Source organism: Polypterus senegalus, chromosome 10 (genome assembly GCF_016835505.1).
Source record: "Polypterus senegalus isolate Bchr_013 chromosome 10, ASM1683550v1, whole genome shotgun sequence".
In the NCBI taxonomy this organism is placed as follows: Eukaryota; Metazoa; Chordata; class Cladistia; order Polypteriformes; family Polypteridae; genus Polypterus; species Polypterus senegalus.
The window spans coordinates 29,005,807-29,024,468 of record NC_053163.1 but is presented as its reverse complement, the minus strand read 5'-3'; the positions used below and the strand labels follow the sequence as shown (position 1 = coordinate 29,024,468).

The window sequence follows — 18,662 nt, the reverse complement described above, 5'->3', positions numbered from 1 at the left end:
TCTTTGGAACAGGAACAATGCAGAATGTTTTCCACAGCAGTGGCACTTTCTGAAGCCTGAACAAGTGACAGATGACACCACAATGTTGGTCAGCACAGGCCTTAAGAACTCGAGGACTGACTCCATTTGGTCCCGCAGCTTTTGCTGTGCCTGTGTGTAGCTTCCTCAGTTATATCGTTACTTTGTCTTCAGTGGTGGACAGAAGTGGACTCATCACTGGCCATTTCAATTGACATTGTAGAAGATGTTGATGTAGTAGGGATGGTGTGGAGTGACTGGTCAATGGAGTTATCAAAAGATAATATTTTTTTATTGTTCGCTGAATTTTAATGTTCTATTATAACAAAAACTGTAACCATTTTCTATAACAGTCCTCTTTAAATAAAAAAGCAGAGCAACTGTATTTTTTCATCTGATTCTTTAAATGTAGGAAAAAGTAAAATTCAGGAAATGAAAATAATTTAAATTTAAATCGTTATTGCAATATTGTCTAAAAATATTACAGTTAGAAATTTTCCCAAGATCGTTCAGCTCTAGTCACTTTCATATGTTCTCTCATGCCCTAAGAAGACTCTTCTCTTTGGGCATCCAAGTCAAAACAAACCCAAATCACCTCAGTCTTGTTCTGAGCCTCACCCTAGGCCTGTATTAGCCAGTGCGGCGAGTGAGAGTGTCTCTCTCTCTCTCAAAGTGAACAGAGTGAATTCCTGGAGGCATTTTATCAGGATGGTAGATATATATGCTATCCAATTTAATACACATGCTAATCAAACCAGTAGGACTGATTGGTCTTTACTTCATATTGAAGAGTGATAAATCGATGATGTGACATTCTAACAAAACCATATTTTTGAATTATTTATCCAAGGGACCTTTTCTTTTCAGTTTTGGATATAATCAGAATCGTTGTGTCTCTAAAATGTGTCTAATACATCAACAAATAATGGCTGCTCAGTGACATGCTTCAATGAGAAAGCATCCTTGTGGTATAGCGGATCCACGGTTCAAAAAGAGTGGCCATTTTAATCAATAAATAAATAATGAACGCGTTTGTGTCTGGAGTGGAGCAGGTGCGAGCGATCTGCCTCTGGGTTGGTACGAGGCAGTCAGCTATCCATGTTTTGCCTTGCCAGCACTTTTAGGCAGTCTGATTGCCTTGTGATCAGCCTGGGTTGGTAATCAGGTGATCGCATTTACAACCGCTCCCCCAGCCTATAAATGGGAAAGAGGATCGGAGGTTAAAGGACAGAGAGAGAAAAGCAGGAGCAGTGGTGAGCCGGAGCTTGGGAGAGAAGCAGGTGGATGGGAGTGGTGCCCCAGGCGGTAGTGTGTGGCCGGCGCTCAGAAGGGTACATGAGGATCACCCTTGCTGAGCAGCCAGAAGCAGGAATGATCGTTACACTCAGGTGGATCCTCTCGTCGGGAGGAGCCTGTGACTGGCAGCGGTGGGAGGACAGTGTGCTTTCGCTGGGTGGAGCATGGTTTGGCAGTGGGAGGCGCGGGTGTAGCTTCCGGTAGCTCCCCGTGGGACACCATGGACCAGGCAGCGGGGACACAGGCCAAGATCGAAAGGTGTCTGTGCTTGTTGGTAGACGTCGCTCTGTGCTGCGAGGTCCTAGAAGGATAAGCCAGAGAGACGTCGGTTTTAAAAAGGAAGCACCAGTGGTGAGAATTTTAAAGACTCCTGCATTGTTTTAGCCTCATTTTTATTAGATTATTTATTGATTTAACCTCCAGTAGCACTTTGATTTTATAGATTATTTATTTAATTTTTTCTTGAGCATTGCATTTTGGACACCACTTGGACTTTGATTTGTTTTAATAAAAACACTACCACTTTTCACTATCCCCTTGCTTGGTGTGTTTTGTCCTCATCTGCTTAGCTCATCCTGTTACTTATCGATGGTGTTGGGTTCAAGAGGCTCACATAATAGAACAGGGAGCCAGGAGCTTACCTACACTGTCACAATCCTTAGAGCACAAATCCAACTTGAAAAACTGAGTCAAGGTGGCAATAGACAAAAAAATGGAAGTAAAACGTCTAATTTGCAAAGAGAAACATGACCCAACATTTAACTTGAGAGTCACATATGGAGTACATTCCATAGTTTTGAAATCAATTATTTTTTTTATAACCACTTTATCCAATTTCAAGACCTTGGGGCCATATGATGCAGAATATTAAATCTCATACAAATCTAACCACTATGGCTATCTTATTGGGACTTTTCATGCTTTGCTGACCTCAGATCTCAGTGAAAAATGAGAAAGAGCATTTGGTAATCTCTACCCTAGATTTGTTCTATCTGCGGAATGCAGTGAAAGGGGAACTGAAGTTTCTACACTAAGCCTTTCTTCTGTTTAGATCTTCTTAGATGTTGGTGGAAGCTGAATAGCCTAATGAGTCTCTGTGAATAAGTCAACATTCTAATAATAGTTGCATAGCAGGTCACATCTACATGTACTGTATTCACTCAGTCTCTCTCTGACATTGTTTTATATCAAATAGGTCAGGCCTTTTCAGGGCTCCATGTTACACTATGATCTGATAAGATCTCATTTCAATCTGGCTTATAAGGAGGGTGAGGTAGGCCTTCAATCTAACCCTTACCGAGATTCTATTTTTAATGCTAAAATTAATGTGCATAAATTATATTACATACATAGGTTTAAATGTCAAGTTGGACAATGTCTGAGTAGTGTTTGCATGTTCTCCACATGTCTACGTGAATTTTCTGTCTAGGTTTTTTGATTTTCTTTCTATATCTCAATGATGTACGTGATGTTTTAGTCAGAACTGTGTTAGAACTTTTAGGAGTGAGTGTGGATGTCACCCGTGATTTTCCCATTCAGAGTTTGGCCCACCTCATACTCCATGCTGACTGGAAAGGCGTTAACTGACCCTGATGGACAAGCAAGCTGGAAAATGGATGAACAGATAGCTTTTGTAGATATACTGTAGAGCAGTTGGGCTGACATCCATTAGATTTTCCTATGTCAGCATTACAGCTTTGTGGACAGCACAGTTAATACAAGATGACACTGGTTTACACAATTCAATCAGAATAACCTTTTTAATTAATCATAAAAAATTAAAAAGGGCTCTGTTCTTTAAACTGCAGACCAACAAACCCTATGTTGTCTGCTGCACCATGCTCGCAGCGTTACTTCCCCTTACAAAGCATGACTTTTTTTTTTTTTAACCCATAGTCTCTGTAAAAGGAAGAAGTAGAAACCAGCCCCTATGATTATAAAAAAAAAGTTTTTATTTGAGTACTGAGGAAGTGAGGGCAGTGCATTCAGTACAACACAACCTTCTTGAATGGAAAGATGTTGATGAAAAAGCAGTTTAATCGCATGAAACAACTCGCCAATGTGGGGAGGTATGTGTTTGCCTTGTTGTTCGTTGTGGGCTTGTAATATTTTAGCAGAACAAAACGTTTGCACGGAGGGCCGCTCTGCTCTGTCTCATTATGGGAATGTCTGATAGATCTGTGGTTTTCACAGGTATTCACGTCTTTTGTTTTAATTAAAAGTCGGTGCCCTTTCACAGTATGAGCAGTACAGCCAAAATGCATTTTATTATATTCAAAGCATCTCAAGTCTGCTGCAGGAGAAAACGTCAAATATTGATGCTAATTTGAACAGTAACATTTTTAACATTACATTAACTTGAATGTATTTCATTTTTAGTGTTTTTAAGCATTTAATAAGTGCCCTTTTTATATTTTACTCATTTTAAGAATTGCATAGCAATACAATGATTACGTTACTCATGACTAAGACATATACTGCTGGATCTTATTCAGGATAAAACAGACACCAAACTAGACAGCCATGAAATAAATATTTCCTATGTAATCACTGAAAGACTAAGAAATATTTAAAATGTGAGCAATTCATGTAGCACACCTAACTAACTGAGAACAGCGTTGATAAACAGGAAGGTAAGGTAGTGCGATGGTTACTGTTGCTGCTTCTTTTGTCTTGCTGCTGCTTCTTGGGTCTTGGGTTTGGATTTCATGCCTGCTTGTCTTCCAAGTCAAGTTTGGGTTTTTACTCGCAGAACTCTGCTTTTTCTCTTATATCCTCCAAGGGAATTTAGTTTTCCAAACTGGCCTAGTGTGAGCGTAGGTGTCTGCATGAGTGGGCAATTCTATGAACCTGAGCAACGTCCAGGGATGTTTCCCGCCTTGTGTCCAGTGCTGCAGACATAGGCCATTGAGATTAAGAAATGAATCAAGTGGATTTCAGATTATCGATCCAATTTCTAATCCGAGCAGAGGCACAGGGAGATGAAGCCTATCCCAGCAAGTATAGAAAGCAAAGCAGGAACAATCCCAGGCTGGAGATTATGTTAATAATAAATATTTTACAGAATCTTCAGAGCTTTTGAACTGTTTCTCATAACGTGAATTTCTCGTTTCCCACTTTTAAGCAAAATAAAACACTCTCTTCACTTTGTTTTATAATAGGTGGATTAGGAGATTTTTTTCAGATGAACAAAATAAGACTGCATAGTTTTAATATAGAATCAGTTAAAAGACTGTTCATTTTTCAATATGGCCCTTTTAGTATTACCCCACCCAGATCAAACTGTTAAGTGTATTAAGGATTATTGTAAATGCAAGACGGACTGAAACTTTGCAAAACTATTTCATTCCAGTAAGGTCTAAGCAAAAATGTGTGACGAGATGAAGCAGTTTTCGGACATTTATCCTAATTAAGATGCACTTTGGTTAGCACATTTATGAATATTATCATAAAATGCTTAGGATTGCATTCTGGGAACATTGGCTGAGGATATTAAATGGTTCTTATCTGGATAAACAATAATAGGTCACACTGAAATAGACTGTAAGTTTTAATCAAATATTGAGAATCCACGCTAGAGAATCTGGAATTGTTTTCTGAGGGGAGGCACACTTACTGCCTTTCTGTAAGAAGACCCCGGTTCACATCCTAGGTGCTCCCATTGTGTTTATTAGTCCTCAAGGTGCTCTGGTTACATCCAACAGTCCAAAGACATGCAAGTTGGGTGTATTGTTGATTTTAAGTTGGCCCTGGTGTGTATGTGTGTGTGTTTTCACTCTGCCCTGCATTGGTTCCATGCTGGATTATTGATCTAGTATAGTATTGTTCTTGGATGTGTGGACAAAATATGAAATGAGAATCAGTGGTACAACAAAAGTGGGAGAGATATCTAAGAAAATAAAGAAAACTAGGTTGAAGTGGTTTGGACATGTGATGAGGAGAGACAACAAATATGTGGACAAAAAAGTGATGGGATTGGAAGTACAGGAGAAGAGAAAGTGAGGGAGGTGGATGGACAAAGTAAAAGAATATCTGAACGAAAAGCGCTTGACTGGTGGAGAGGTGCAGGGCCAAGCTGTTTGGAGATGGTTGATCAAACACATCAACCCCACATAGAATTGGGAAAAGATGAAGAAGAAGAAAAAGAAGCATTTTTCTTTAATTGTCTTGCACATGTCCTATGTTTATGTATATTTTGCCTTGCAGTTTCAGGGTTAATCTTATTGCCTGCAATACAGTGTATGGCTGCTGTGACAATAAGGCCACTTGACTTGATAGGCTCCAACTCCCCATCGGTTAGAACAGCGGTTCTCAAACTGTGGGGGGCCCCCCTAGGGGGGCGTGAAGTAACAAAAAGGGGGGTCGCGAAGATGTGAAAGAAAGAAAACAAGAATCAAAAATATGAAAAATATATCTATTGAAACCAAAACAACCAACTTAAACTACATTCTGATACTCGAAAAATAAATATAGAGTTAGATAAATGTTGATAAAAGTGAAGTAGGTATAATAAAATATGCATCTATGATATATCTTTAATTAAAGAAGAACAAATTGGTATTAGTGGGATCCTTTCAAAAAAACGTTGGGGGGGGGGGCACGAATAAAATTGTTATGAAAACTCGGGTTGCAAATACTTAAAGGTTGAGAAACGCTGGGTTAGAATATGGATGGGTAGACGGGTGTTTACTGAGATGGTCATAACGGTCAGATTCCTAGATGAGAGCATCTGGTGTGAATACATTTGACACAAGCCTCTAGGACACAACAAAAGAGTGGAGTCTGTTTTGAAAATAAAATCACTCTTTGTGAGCTTTAAGATTTGCGTTTCGAAAAGGATACAGACAAAACTTCAAAGGAACTTTCAAAAGTGATATTTTGATTGAAAGTTCTATTGTACTTTTTCACATGGTTGCAAGTTCAAATTATTTTTTGCTATCATACTTTTTACATTTCCACAGCATAGCTGTTTGAAAAAAGTCTTGTAGTTGTAATGATTGTTTGTTTTACTGATCTTTAATATGTGTTTTGAAATGGCATTTTGAGTGCAGCGTAAAAATACATAAATATATTCAGTAACACTTTATAACACCTTTCATTACACACAAACCTTTAAAATTTCAAGTTTAAATTTGATAATGAAAAAAGATGCCCAATTAATGAGTACAAGGTTTTTAAAGAGGGTTGTGCAGTGGTAACGAAGCTGCTTTGCAATGAGGAGGCAAGAGCTCACGTCCTCGGTGCTACCTGCTTGGAGTTTGCATGCTCTTCCCATGAGCACATGAGTTGACTCGCACAGTCCAAAGACATACAAATTAGCGAAATTGCTGTTGCTAACTTGTCCCTAGTGTGTGTGTGTGTGTGTGTGTGTGTGTGTGTGTTCACCATGCAATGGGCTAGCGGCCTATCCAGGGGTTGCCCTATGCTTCCTGGGATAGCCTCCAGCTTTCCCGTGACCCTCTCCTGGATAAGCAGGTTAGGAAGATGGATGAATGATTCTTTGCGATACAAATGAGTATTATGTGAAGTCCTTTACTTCCTATTATAAAGCAGGAATGTCCAGCTCCAGTCCTGGAGCCCCCACAGTGGCTGCAGGTTTTCTGTCCTGCCACTTTCCTGATCAGGGGCCATTTTCTGCTGTTAAATTACTTCTTTTCCCTTCATTTTAACTGCCATGTTTATTAAGACTCAGTCCTCTGAGTTGCTTCTAATGTTGCCTTAAATGGCAGCCAAACAAAAATGAGATGTGAAGCGAGCCAACAGATAACCAGCTAAGTCCAACCACCATCACACCAAGTGGCTCCTTAATTAAAAGCCAGTTCTTGTTGTTAATTAAATCTGTTGTTTAATTTCATGGCTTGTTGTTACTCTCATTCTGTCCACAGAGGGTCTTTTTAAAAGTGTTGATTTTCTTATTTCTAACAGCCTAATCAATACATTTAGTGGGCCAGAGCAGATGGACATTACCAAGACCTTCATTTTTCTATATTTTCAGTTATTGTATGATGGGCACAGGTTGTTGCACATGTGTCGGTTTGTTTTGTATCTCATACTGAGTTTCATTGAACTGGAAATCAAACTTACTGAGATCCTAGTCTGAATTTCCAACAGGAATGCCAACCCCATAAGTAAGACTTCCTACTCAGAAAGTCTAGGCTGGTCTGCCAAGACAGAGTTTGTTCAGCTTCAGATTATGACTTCAATCCAAAATGGCAACGTATACCATAGACTTAAGTGAAAGCTGTACTATTATACTGTTTACTAGCACTTCTGTCTATTTCTCTCTCATTAAATCATTCATACACACAGTACTGTCCAGCCTTGATCTGTGCACATGTTGGTATGGTGTTTGGGTGCACAAAATACCACATAATGTGCTGTTCAGCAGACGTCCGCATCGCGAGAGCATGGAGGCATCCATATTGTTTTTCCCGAATGTTTTACTGCAATGTGGTCAGCTCATGTGTGACATCATTCCCAGCTCTGAGTCCAACTTCTGATGTAAATGGATAACAGCATCATTATGTTTTTCTGCTTAAAAAGCTTAAACAGCAAGTCAATTAAAATGAAGCCAAAAGAGATTAATTAGCCACACTAGTCACTAATTAAGAAAAAGGTTAAAATGAAAATCTACAGGCACTGCATCCCTCCAGGATCAGAGGTGGGAACCCCTGTTATAAAGTGTTACCATAAAGTCAATAGCAAATATTTTAGTATATTAATTAAATCATTGTGGTCTATATTGTTGTTATATCTATGCCTTACCTTGCCGTGCTGAATGTTGTGGAAATTTTGCTAAACTGACATATGATATGGCCCAGCATGGTGGTTTGGCTAGTTTTCCTTTCCACGTTTAACATGGTGGAAACAATGTTCTGTTTTAAGTACAGAGCAGTTTTTGGTTTTGCATGGTGGTTGGGCAAGTGGCACTTTTTGGGGTTGCACGGCGGTCAGCTGCATTCATTTTCCACTACTACAAATGCCTTTAATAAAGTTTAATGAAATCATCGAGTATGGATGGTGAGAAGATTAATGGTGAATGCATAGCAGGATCATCAATAAGGAAAGATGGAGGGAACAAAAACAGATCACTAACACTGCCGGTTTTATTTCCATTGAGCAGAAGATGATCACAGACTAATGGGGGAAATTGTGAAGTGAGGGGATCAGTGAGCTGGACTCTTGAGTCTCTCTGTGTTACTCTGCTTCCCCTCGCCAAAACTGAACATGAATAGTTATTTAGCTCAGATGGAAAAAGGTATCTTGCAGCTGTTTAAAAGCAATAGTCAGAATAACAATGATGAGATTCAACAATATGGATTCATCAGAATAATGATGATTAACATATGTTTTAACATTTCCTATTAAATATGACCATGAGTTTCAGTCTAAAAACACAAAACAATAAAATAATTCAGAGGAGAACAGGCCATTCACTCCAACAACGCTAATTGACCCAATTCACGTCAAGTCACATTTTGAAGGTTTCCCACACCATATAGTCTGCCACACTTATTTTATGTGTCAGTCAATCCGCTATATCCTAACTACAGGGTCATGGGGGCCCTCTGGAGCCAAACTCAGCCAGTACAGGGCGCAAGACAGGAACAAATCCCGGGCAGGGAGACAACCCACCACAGGGCAAACACACACACACACGCACACACCAAGCACACACTAGGGAAAATTTAGGATCACCAATGCACCTAACCTCCATGTCTTTGGACTGTGGGAGGAAACCCACGCAGACACGGGGAGAACATGCAAACTCCATGCAGAGAGGACCCGGGAAGCGAACCCGTGTCTCCTTATTGTGAGGCAGCAACTTCTAGCATTTTTGCAAAATTTTTCCATAAATAAATTTTCAACTGTGTCCCGTGTTCTTGCTATTTTATTACTTTAGTAATTGATTATTAAGGTAACACTGCCATCCACTGTACTAATGCCCTTCATAATTTTAAACAATTCGTTCATGTTACCTGTCAATCTCCATTTGCTTAAACTAAAAAACGTCATCTCCTTCAGTCATTCCTCATTACTTATACCTTGCCAGTCTTGGATAAGACTAGTGGCTGATTCTTTTCCGTGACCATGTCTTCTTTGTAATATAGAAACCGAAACTTTGCATAGTGCTTCGGATGAAGCCTCCTTAGTGTGTTATATACCTTCAGTATGACCTCTTTTGACTTTTATCCTATACATTGTGCTATAACTTAACATCCTATTAGCCTTACTGTCTGTTTCTGCCCACTGTCTGGACATGGATACTATAACTTCTGGGTCTTTCTCATAAGATGACTTTAAACTTCAAACCTCCTGCTGTGTATTCAAATCTAATATTTGTGTGGCAGTTTTCATTTGTTTACATTAAACTTCATCTGTCCAAGCTTGTATTCTATCCAGGCCTCAATGTAATGATTCAAATAGTTAATTATATCTTATCTGCCATTCAATCTAGTTTGGTATCATCTGCAAACATCACTAGCTTGTCATTCATCTTCAAGACAACAACAGCAAAAACAATAATAGGCTAATAATAATAGTATGTCATCATGGTGGCACAATGATCAGTGTTACCTCTTCTCAGGTTTAAATTCTGTCTGTTCTGCCCATGCTTGCATGCTTTTTTCCCCATGTCCTCTGGTTGTTATTCTCCAATAAGTGCAGCTAGATTGCCCTGGTGGGAGTTCCAGTACTTTTTACTAGAATGTCATGTCTCGTTAAGCATTAATTATTACTTGATGCTTGATGCCCCTGTACCCTTGCACTTATTCAGATGAAAGAAAATTTGCTTCAGTCTTAAACTGTAGAAGTCACGGTTGCTTTATTTTAAGTATGAAGGTCAACCAGATGGAAAAGCCTAACAAGACAACCAGCACAATAGTGATTGATTTCTGATTGTATATATTATAGTTAAACTCACATAGCAGCCACAGTACTCATGGAGATGCTGAGCTGATCATTTCTCATTAAGTCACAATAGTTTTTAGTTCTAATTATTGAGAGACCAATTCCCTAGATGGGCACAGAAAAATTAATATGAAGTCATATGGAAACAGAAGCCTGCTTTTGCACATGCTAGGTGAATTTTGCACAGAAACAAAAATTCCAAGAAACTGTTGCTTGTGGTCTGCCAAATAAGTAATAGAATAAAATTATCCTTGTTTCAGTGCCCTTTTTTTTTAGTATAAACTGTAAATCTATTTTTGCTGCTGTTATATTCATGTTTCTTCTGAGAGCTGGAATTTAACTCAAAAGTTAAGAACAGTCAGTCCTAGAGAAGACACCTGTTCAATACAAAAGTCATTCACCAGAACCTCAAGACATCTTGAAGCCATGTATCTTAACCTTTGGACTGTAGAAGAAAACCAAAGCCATTCAAAACAGTTTTCACCACTCTAGGACCAAATGCAGCACTATCATGTAACCACATGATATATATATATATATACATCTATATATATAAAAGTCAATGTACGTGTGTGTATGTATGTTCCAGTATCACTTCCGAATGGCTGCATCGATTTCATGAAACTAGGAACACATGTTTCTCATTGGTCGACTAAAAATACTGTAGGGTGAAATCAACCCTAACCTCCCCCTCCCCTTCTGGGTAGGGTGGGGGGGTGATCTTGCGGTCTTGTATGCATGTTATCATCCATCTGACACTCGGAACGACCACCAGAGGGCGAACTGGAGGTGACTGCCAATATTCTTTTTGTTTGAGAGCCACCGCGCCCCTGTTGCTTTTGAAATTAGAGTTGGCCGGATTGGCATCACAACCATTTTTGGGACTCATTCCGTCTTTGTGACTCGAACCACCATATATATATATATATATATATATATATATATATATATATATATATATATATATATATATATATATATATAAGAAGACTGTAAGAATCTTGCTGTCTTCTATGTATGTTGTTATCATTCCGTTGATGCTTGGAACATTTCTGGTGTGCTCCGTAAAAGCAACCAACAATTTTATCATGAAAAATCTGTAGTATTATTTGTTTGCTGTTTAAAGTTTGTTTTTGTTAACTATATTTTCATCTTGCATTATTCTAATTGTAACAATGTTGTAGTGGTAATACAATTAAATCAACCTAATAATAACACTAATGTAATTGACTTTTTTTACGTTGTCAAAACTTCTGTATGTGAAAATTTATTACTACACCACAAAACAAAAATAAATCTGTCAAAAAACCTTAAAAAAGGCATCACTTTTCCCATCCTTTTTACACTACTTTGTACGTATTCTGTAATTATATTTTGATTAAAAATAGGCTATCTCTTATATCTATATATATAAAATTCTTTTTGCGTTTGAAACGGAAATTACGTATAACCACAGAACATATAATACAGGAACTAATCACTTCGTTTGTGGACGCCATTTTATATTGTCTTTACAACATGTTATTATTTGTGTGAGAGTCATTTTACTGATATTGAAAAGAAATAAATACAAACATGCCGATTTATCCCAATGAAGTGCGCTCCGTGTTTCCCTCTCCCAGCCCTCCTATCTGGACTCCAGCGCTGAGCCGTCCACCGCCAGCTGCATTCTGACAGAGAAGTTTTATTTATTCGTCCACGTCACTGTCACGGAAACTGCCACATTGAAACTTTTTTTTAAAAATGTTACTTCTATACCACAGCCGTCGTGTAGCACCTTTCACAAGGGATCTCCTACCGAGAGATGATCCGTATACATTTTAGCTGCTGTTAGTACTACTTACCTGTTGTGTTATAACAGCTTTAAAATGTACTTTACCCTAAAGCACTCCAGTAGTGCTCAATGTATCTTTACTTCTTAAATGTTAATGTTTTACTGTTTAATAATTTATATACTACATTTTATTGTTTTCCCTTGCACTCAGTGGGCGAAGCCACTGGGTAATCAACTAGTTATATATAAGATAAGTAAGCAATTTTATTTTTATCTACCATAAAACTATGTTTATTTTGTGGATTCAGCGGCTTTCTTTGCAATTTTTGTTTTTTTATTAATTAACTAAATGTCATTTGTTTCACAAACATCGTAGCTAACGTGTTGGTGTTACAATTTTTTTGGAAAAAAGAAATAGGATTTTTTTTTTATATATTCATAATCAAAAACCTAATTTGATTAACTTATCAAAATCAAAGGTAAAGTATAGACCAAATATAGCTATGAAATTTACCTTAGAAAATTTATTCATATAGGTAAAATATTTAATCTTTAATTGGTTGTAAAAAAATTTTAATTGGAAGAGTCTAATTAGAGATTCGGTCTTGTATATCTGTCCACTTGACGCTCGGAACGTTTGGACAATCATTGAAAATTGATGGAATCAATTTGGACACATCCTGTTTCTCACGTGGACAACTTTATGTGGCCTGTTCAACGGTAGGAAGTCCTAACAACTGTTATATATTGGCTACAAGATGGAAAAACTAAAAACATTATATATAACAAGGCACCTCAGTAAACAATACAAGCACATTAGTAAGTCTTCATTGTTTGTTAATTTATTTTTATTTTTAAGTTGTGTTTTTTTAATTATGTTTTTCTGAAACAATTTAAAAAAAAAACACTTTATTTTCCTCCCGGGCAACCCCAGGTATTTCAGTTAGTATAGATAGATAGATATTATTCATTTTTGCTTCTTAATAATAATAATAAATATATTTTATTTATATTGTACCTTTGTTAGGCAACACCAGGTCAATATTAGCCAGACCCATTCCTAACAGCATTAGATACATTCCAGAAACCCACCTCCAGCTGCAGCACCAGTCCATTTATCCTTGAAGACACTCATACACACTGCTTCATTCAATTATGCTGAGCCAGTTTAGTGTTTCTAATCAATCTAACGTTAATGTCTTCTGGATAGTGAAATGAGATTGAAGCACCTGGAGAACACTAAAATGCATATAGGGAGAATGCATAAACTCCACTGAGAGCTCAACCGTGTTTAACAGCTGTCATGTGTATGTTGTGGTCAGTGTTCATTAGTACCTTTCAGTGTTTCAGTAAGTAATGAAGTGGGTTTTAATAGATAATGGAGGCTTGTGGACTACCTTGAAAGGATCACTTGTCTCGGAAGCCGAAAAAGAATTAAGAGGGGGAGTAGCTGACCATGCCTGAAATGGTTAAAGAACAACAGTGACAGAGACAGCACAACAGAGAAGGTTGATTCAAGTCACATACATCTACATCTACCCCTAACCTGCACCCCTGTAGACATGCACACACACTTTCCCTCGTAATCAAAGACACACACTAGTATTCCTCCTCTGAGGACCCACACACACAGATCACTGGTCTCTGCAGGCGTACTATCTCAGGAAAAGTCTAGACTTGATGATGTTTTATTGCTGCTGTCTTTTATACTTATTATGCTTATTTTATTATTTATAGTGTATTGTGTATTTTAAGTATTCTGCCTTGAAGCTCAGTCCTACCAACAAAAAATTTTGTTGGGTGTATACATAATGACAATAAAGAATTCTATCTATCTATCTATCTATCTATCTATCTATCTATCTATCTATCTATCTATCTATCTATCTATCTATCTATCTATCTTGTGTTTTTGGAAACTAAAACTATTTACACCACCTACAGGAAGCCAAGAGGTGAACACGAGTTCATTTCTGTAAGGGCAAGAGTAATTGAAGAATTTGGAGGTGAATTTGAAGGAGAATGCCTAGTGGACCAGGATGAAGAGATGGTGGGTGATAGCTTCCCTGGACTTTAGTTATAGCTGGGCGAAACTGTCTCATTAAGGAAAAGTAATGAATGACAACATTCATACTTTGGACAAACATTGAAAGGACTTTTCTTGTTACTTTAACTTCATTTGTATAATTGTTGTTAGTGTAATAGTGGCTTACTTGCTGAATATTTTGCACTGCAATTGGTGCATAGAGAGTGTGCTGCAGTTAAGATAAGCAAGGGCACAACTAAAAACATTGATATTTTTAAGTTGGTACACCAAACCACAACATACTTTGTAATGTTAACTGTACATGGTCCTTCATGGATATTATACATATATAGTCTTATCTTGACATATTAAATATTAAATCATTACGTTAAATAAATTAGATAGACATAGGTATACTCTTATAAAGAAGAATCTTTAATGGAACTTTATGGTTCTTTACTGGGTTTTGTGGTTCCTTGTAGAAATATTGCTTGACAAAGCAACATTTCATTCTGGGAAGGGTTCCTTACATACTGTATGAAGTGTTTTGTACTTTAAAAAACTTTCTAATATCTTGTAAAAAAACATAAATCTTTAATGTATGGTATGTTAGGCTACTTCGTAGGACACTATCAGATTAAAAAACCTGGAGTCGGCCTGTGTTATTGTATGCAGCAGGAGTCCTTTTAAAATCAGGAACCCATTGGTATCTGCTACCTTCTATTCATCGTTGTTCACTGTATGGAAGTCTGTTCCAGATCTAAATAAGAAAAGGTTCTTTCTGGAACCTTCATTTGGATGTTTTTTTAGGAACTAAAACTGGTTTCCTATGGCATCACTCTGAAGAACCACTCTGGCACCTTGATTTTTCAGAGTGTAGGTAAGCCATAGCGTTGATGCTCTGATCTATAACAATACTTTTTAACCACATTAAACCGACCATAAGAGATACTAAATGAATTTCTACACAAACTGCAATAACTTTTGTAATGTGAGAAATCATATTTTTGCTGCCGTTCTTGTCTATAAACACATTATTTTCATGTTTTTTCTCCTTTTATTTTCAACGCTCTCAGACAAGTTGCTTTCAACTGAAACAAATAAATAATTAAATCCAATTAATCTTTTTTTTTAATTTTACGATAACAATAAAACAAAAACTTCCAAAAACATTATGCACTGTACTTAGAAATGCACCATTTCAACCAAACGCCTACAATGCATGCGACGAAATTAACTGACTGAGTCACAGGAAACTCGACTGTAAATCAGGCAAGTGTGTGGGGGAGGGGCGGGTGGGGGGGTTTGTGAGCTGAAAATTGGGACGTCTCCCCACAGTTTGGAATGCAATACAGTTTTACTTTTATTATATTGTTGTGTGTGTGTTTTCCGTATTTAAAATAACAATTTTCTTTTTATTCTTGCATTGACATTTGCTGGTGTACTGTGTACTTGTGGTTGTGGTCGCTCACATTTCCATCCATCCATCCATTATCCAACCCGCTATATCCTAACTACAGGGCCACAGGGGTCTGCTGGAGCCAATGCCAGCCAACATAGGGCGCAAGGCAGGAAATAAACCCTGGGCATGGCGCCAGCCCACCGCAGGGCACATACACACACACCCACACACCAAGCACACACAAGGGACAATTTAGGATCGCCAATGCACCTAACATGTGTGTATTTGGACTGTGGGAGGAAACCCACACAGACACAGGGAGAACATGCAAACTCCACGCAGGGAAGACCTGGGAAGCATTTATTTTTGCTGTCAATCTAGCAGTCAATAGCATGTAATATAACTGTGCAAGAAAAGGACTCAAGGAGCGGTAGAAATGACTCCGCTGGGATTCATATCCAGGGGAGGCACGGTGGCGCAGTTGGTAGCGCTGCTGCCTCACAGTTAGGAGACCCTGGCTTACTTCCCAATCCTCCCTGAGTGGAGTTTGCATGTTCTCCCCGTGTTTGCGTGGGTTTCCTCCCACAGTCCAAAGACATGCAGGTTAGGTGCATTGGTGATTCTAAATTGTCTCGTGTGTGTGCACGCCCTGCGGTGGGTTGGCGCCTTGCCCAGGGTTTGTTTCCTGCCTTGCGCCCTTTATTGGCTGGGATTGGCTCCAGTAGACCGCCGTGGCCCTGTAGTTAGGATGTAGCAGGTTGGATAATGGCTGGATGGATGGATTCATATCCAGGGATAGATAGATAGATAGATAGATAGATAGATAGATAGATAGATAGATAGATAGATAGATAGATAGATAGATAGATAGATAGATAGATAGATAGATACTTTATTAATCCCAAGGGTAAATTCACATAATCCAGCAGCAGTATACTGATACAAAAAAAAAACAATATTAAATTAGCAGTGGGAGGCAGCAGCTGTCACCATTCTGAAACTGCACAGCATTATATCAGATAGTGGATGAGGCAGAGAGTGCTTTTGACGTGTGGGCACACAAAATATTGGTCCTTTCTTTGCACTTTTTATTGCTTGCTTTGCTCTTTTGTCTGCATTCCAGGCAATAAAAAACAGATTTTAATATGTATTGAATGAGAAGTATCCATCCATCCATTATCCAACCCGCTATATCCTAACTACAGGGTCATGGGGGTCTGCTGGAGCCAATCCCAGCCAACACAGGGTGCAAGACAGGAAACAAACCCTAGGCAGGGCGCCAGCCCACTGCAGATGAAAAGTATTATGTTTTATATACTATTGCATTTTAATTAGTTCTCACATTGCTGGGTTTAAAACTCACCCTGAATGGTGTAATAGTGCATTGCTGAATACAACCTGGCTCTCTTGGGTAATTAATTGATGTTAACTAAACTTAGGTGCATGATGAGCTTTGGCCATCATAAAACAAAGCCCAAGCAATTTCTATTTGTATTCTTATTATTTATTTTTATTCATTGGTAATCAGTAATAATGCTGTGTTCAACATTTTAATTATGTCTGAAAGAACATTAGCTGCAGATTTGTAATAATAATAACTATTATTTATTTAGCAGACAATCTTACCCAACTTGACTTACAAAATAAATCTAATCAAGTAGTAGTACATTTTTAAAAATATGAACCAAATCAAACGAGGCAGCACCTTATTAGTGAAGTAAAAATACCCAAAAAGGGAACAATAGTGTCCTTGTAAACACTAAAACAATGCTATAGACTCTCATTTTTGCATTAGAAAATAATTCTGATGCTTATCATGGTAGTCTAAATAGGCTGAAGATGTGCATTTCTTCTCTTTTTAGTTCTTTTAATCTACAGTTCTCATTCCAAATCAGTAGAACGGATGTGAACTGTCTAGCAGCAATCATTGTAAGGAAACAGGAAATTATGTATGAATTTATTTTTGCTTGCATTACCATCACTTGTTGGGTAATGCTGACTATTTGGAAAAGACGCACTATATTCTGTAGATGCAAACAGTTAAAGTCCCCTCATAGAAATTTATGTAGTGGCTTTCTGAAAACTATCAGCCAATTTTATCTTTCCACAGATATCCTAAACTATTTGAGTTGTACAGTAAAAAATATGGACATTGAAGGCAGCCCTCTTTTACTTTCCAGATGCCAAATGCTGGCCTTTTTAATTTTTTTTTTTTTAAATTTAACATGCTTGCCTGTTATTTACTATTTTAATCTCTACAGCTGCTATGAAAATCCACTGAGGTCACCAACACATCTCCTACACTCAGAGCTTGCAACCTTTAACTTTCAGCCAGAGTAGGCTTTGCAATTATTATTTTTTTAATTTAACTTTACTGTTATATATTTAGCATTTATGGAATTTCCTTTTAACAACTTTCAGAAGCCTGTATATCAAAAACCAGAGTTCTTATGACATTATTGATTATTACTAGCTTTTCAACTGTAGTGGAACATCCAGAGTTTCAAATGTGAAGGAATCACAAATGCTATCACATTTTGCAATGAAATTAAAAAGTATCTATCTATCTATCTATCTATCTATCTATCTATCTATCTATCTATCTATCTATCTATCTATCTATCTATCTATCTATCTATCTATCTATCTATGTATCCAAGAGTGGCTTTTGGGGGTGGCAAGTGGGGCAACCTCCCCAGGCCCCGTGCCTAAGGGGCCTCCACTTTTGAGGTCCGTGTGTCTCAATCGAGCGGATGGATTTGTCAAGTTATATTCTCCAGTATACTGTATATATATTTGAGATGCTTCTAAGAGGAACCCTTTTAAAATCCCTCTTCAAGGTCAAATTCCATACATGTACATCTTTGAAAACAAATCATAGTCCACCTTCATCACCTGAAAAGGGTCGCCAGTATAATCCCTTCCTAAAATAGGTATAGCCCATTAGTTGTTGGGTTGGCTTCTGTTTTGACTTTGGAATAACTGATGGCTTGCCACTTACGACTCATTCGTGTCCGGAGAGCCTCCCATTGTTTCTTAGTCAAGTCTTTGGTTCAGTTTGCTACAGTAGACCTATTTGAAATAGTGTGGGAAGTGTTTGGTAATGGAACACACAGCAACATTATATTACTGGTTTCGCCATATGGACGTTCATGTCATGAGTGGAACAGATTGTGGCACACTTTTTTAATAGATTACATTGTCTGCGTGTTATCTTGCAAAAAATTAGCTGAAAA

General features: G+C 37.9%; 1 protein-coding gene across 1 annotated transcript in view; it reads left to right on the top strand.

The window, feature by feature from the left end:
• Positions 1 to 3,284: 3,284 nt before the first annotated feature.
• Positions 3,285 to 18,662, top strand: part of sh3bp1 (SH3-domain binding protein 1) — a 124,472-nt gene continuing 109,094 nt past the window's right edge. The window contains exon 1 of the mRNA XM_039765576.1: positions 3,285 to 3,383. Coding sequence (XP_039621510.1) covers positions 3,331 to 3,383 — 53 coding nt within the window. The 5' untranslated portion in view covers positions 3,285 to 3,330. The remainder of the gene's footprint in view (positions 3,384 to 18,662) is intronic.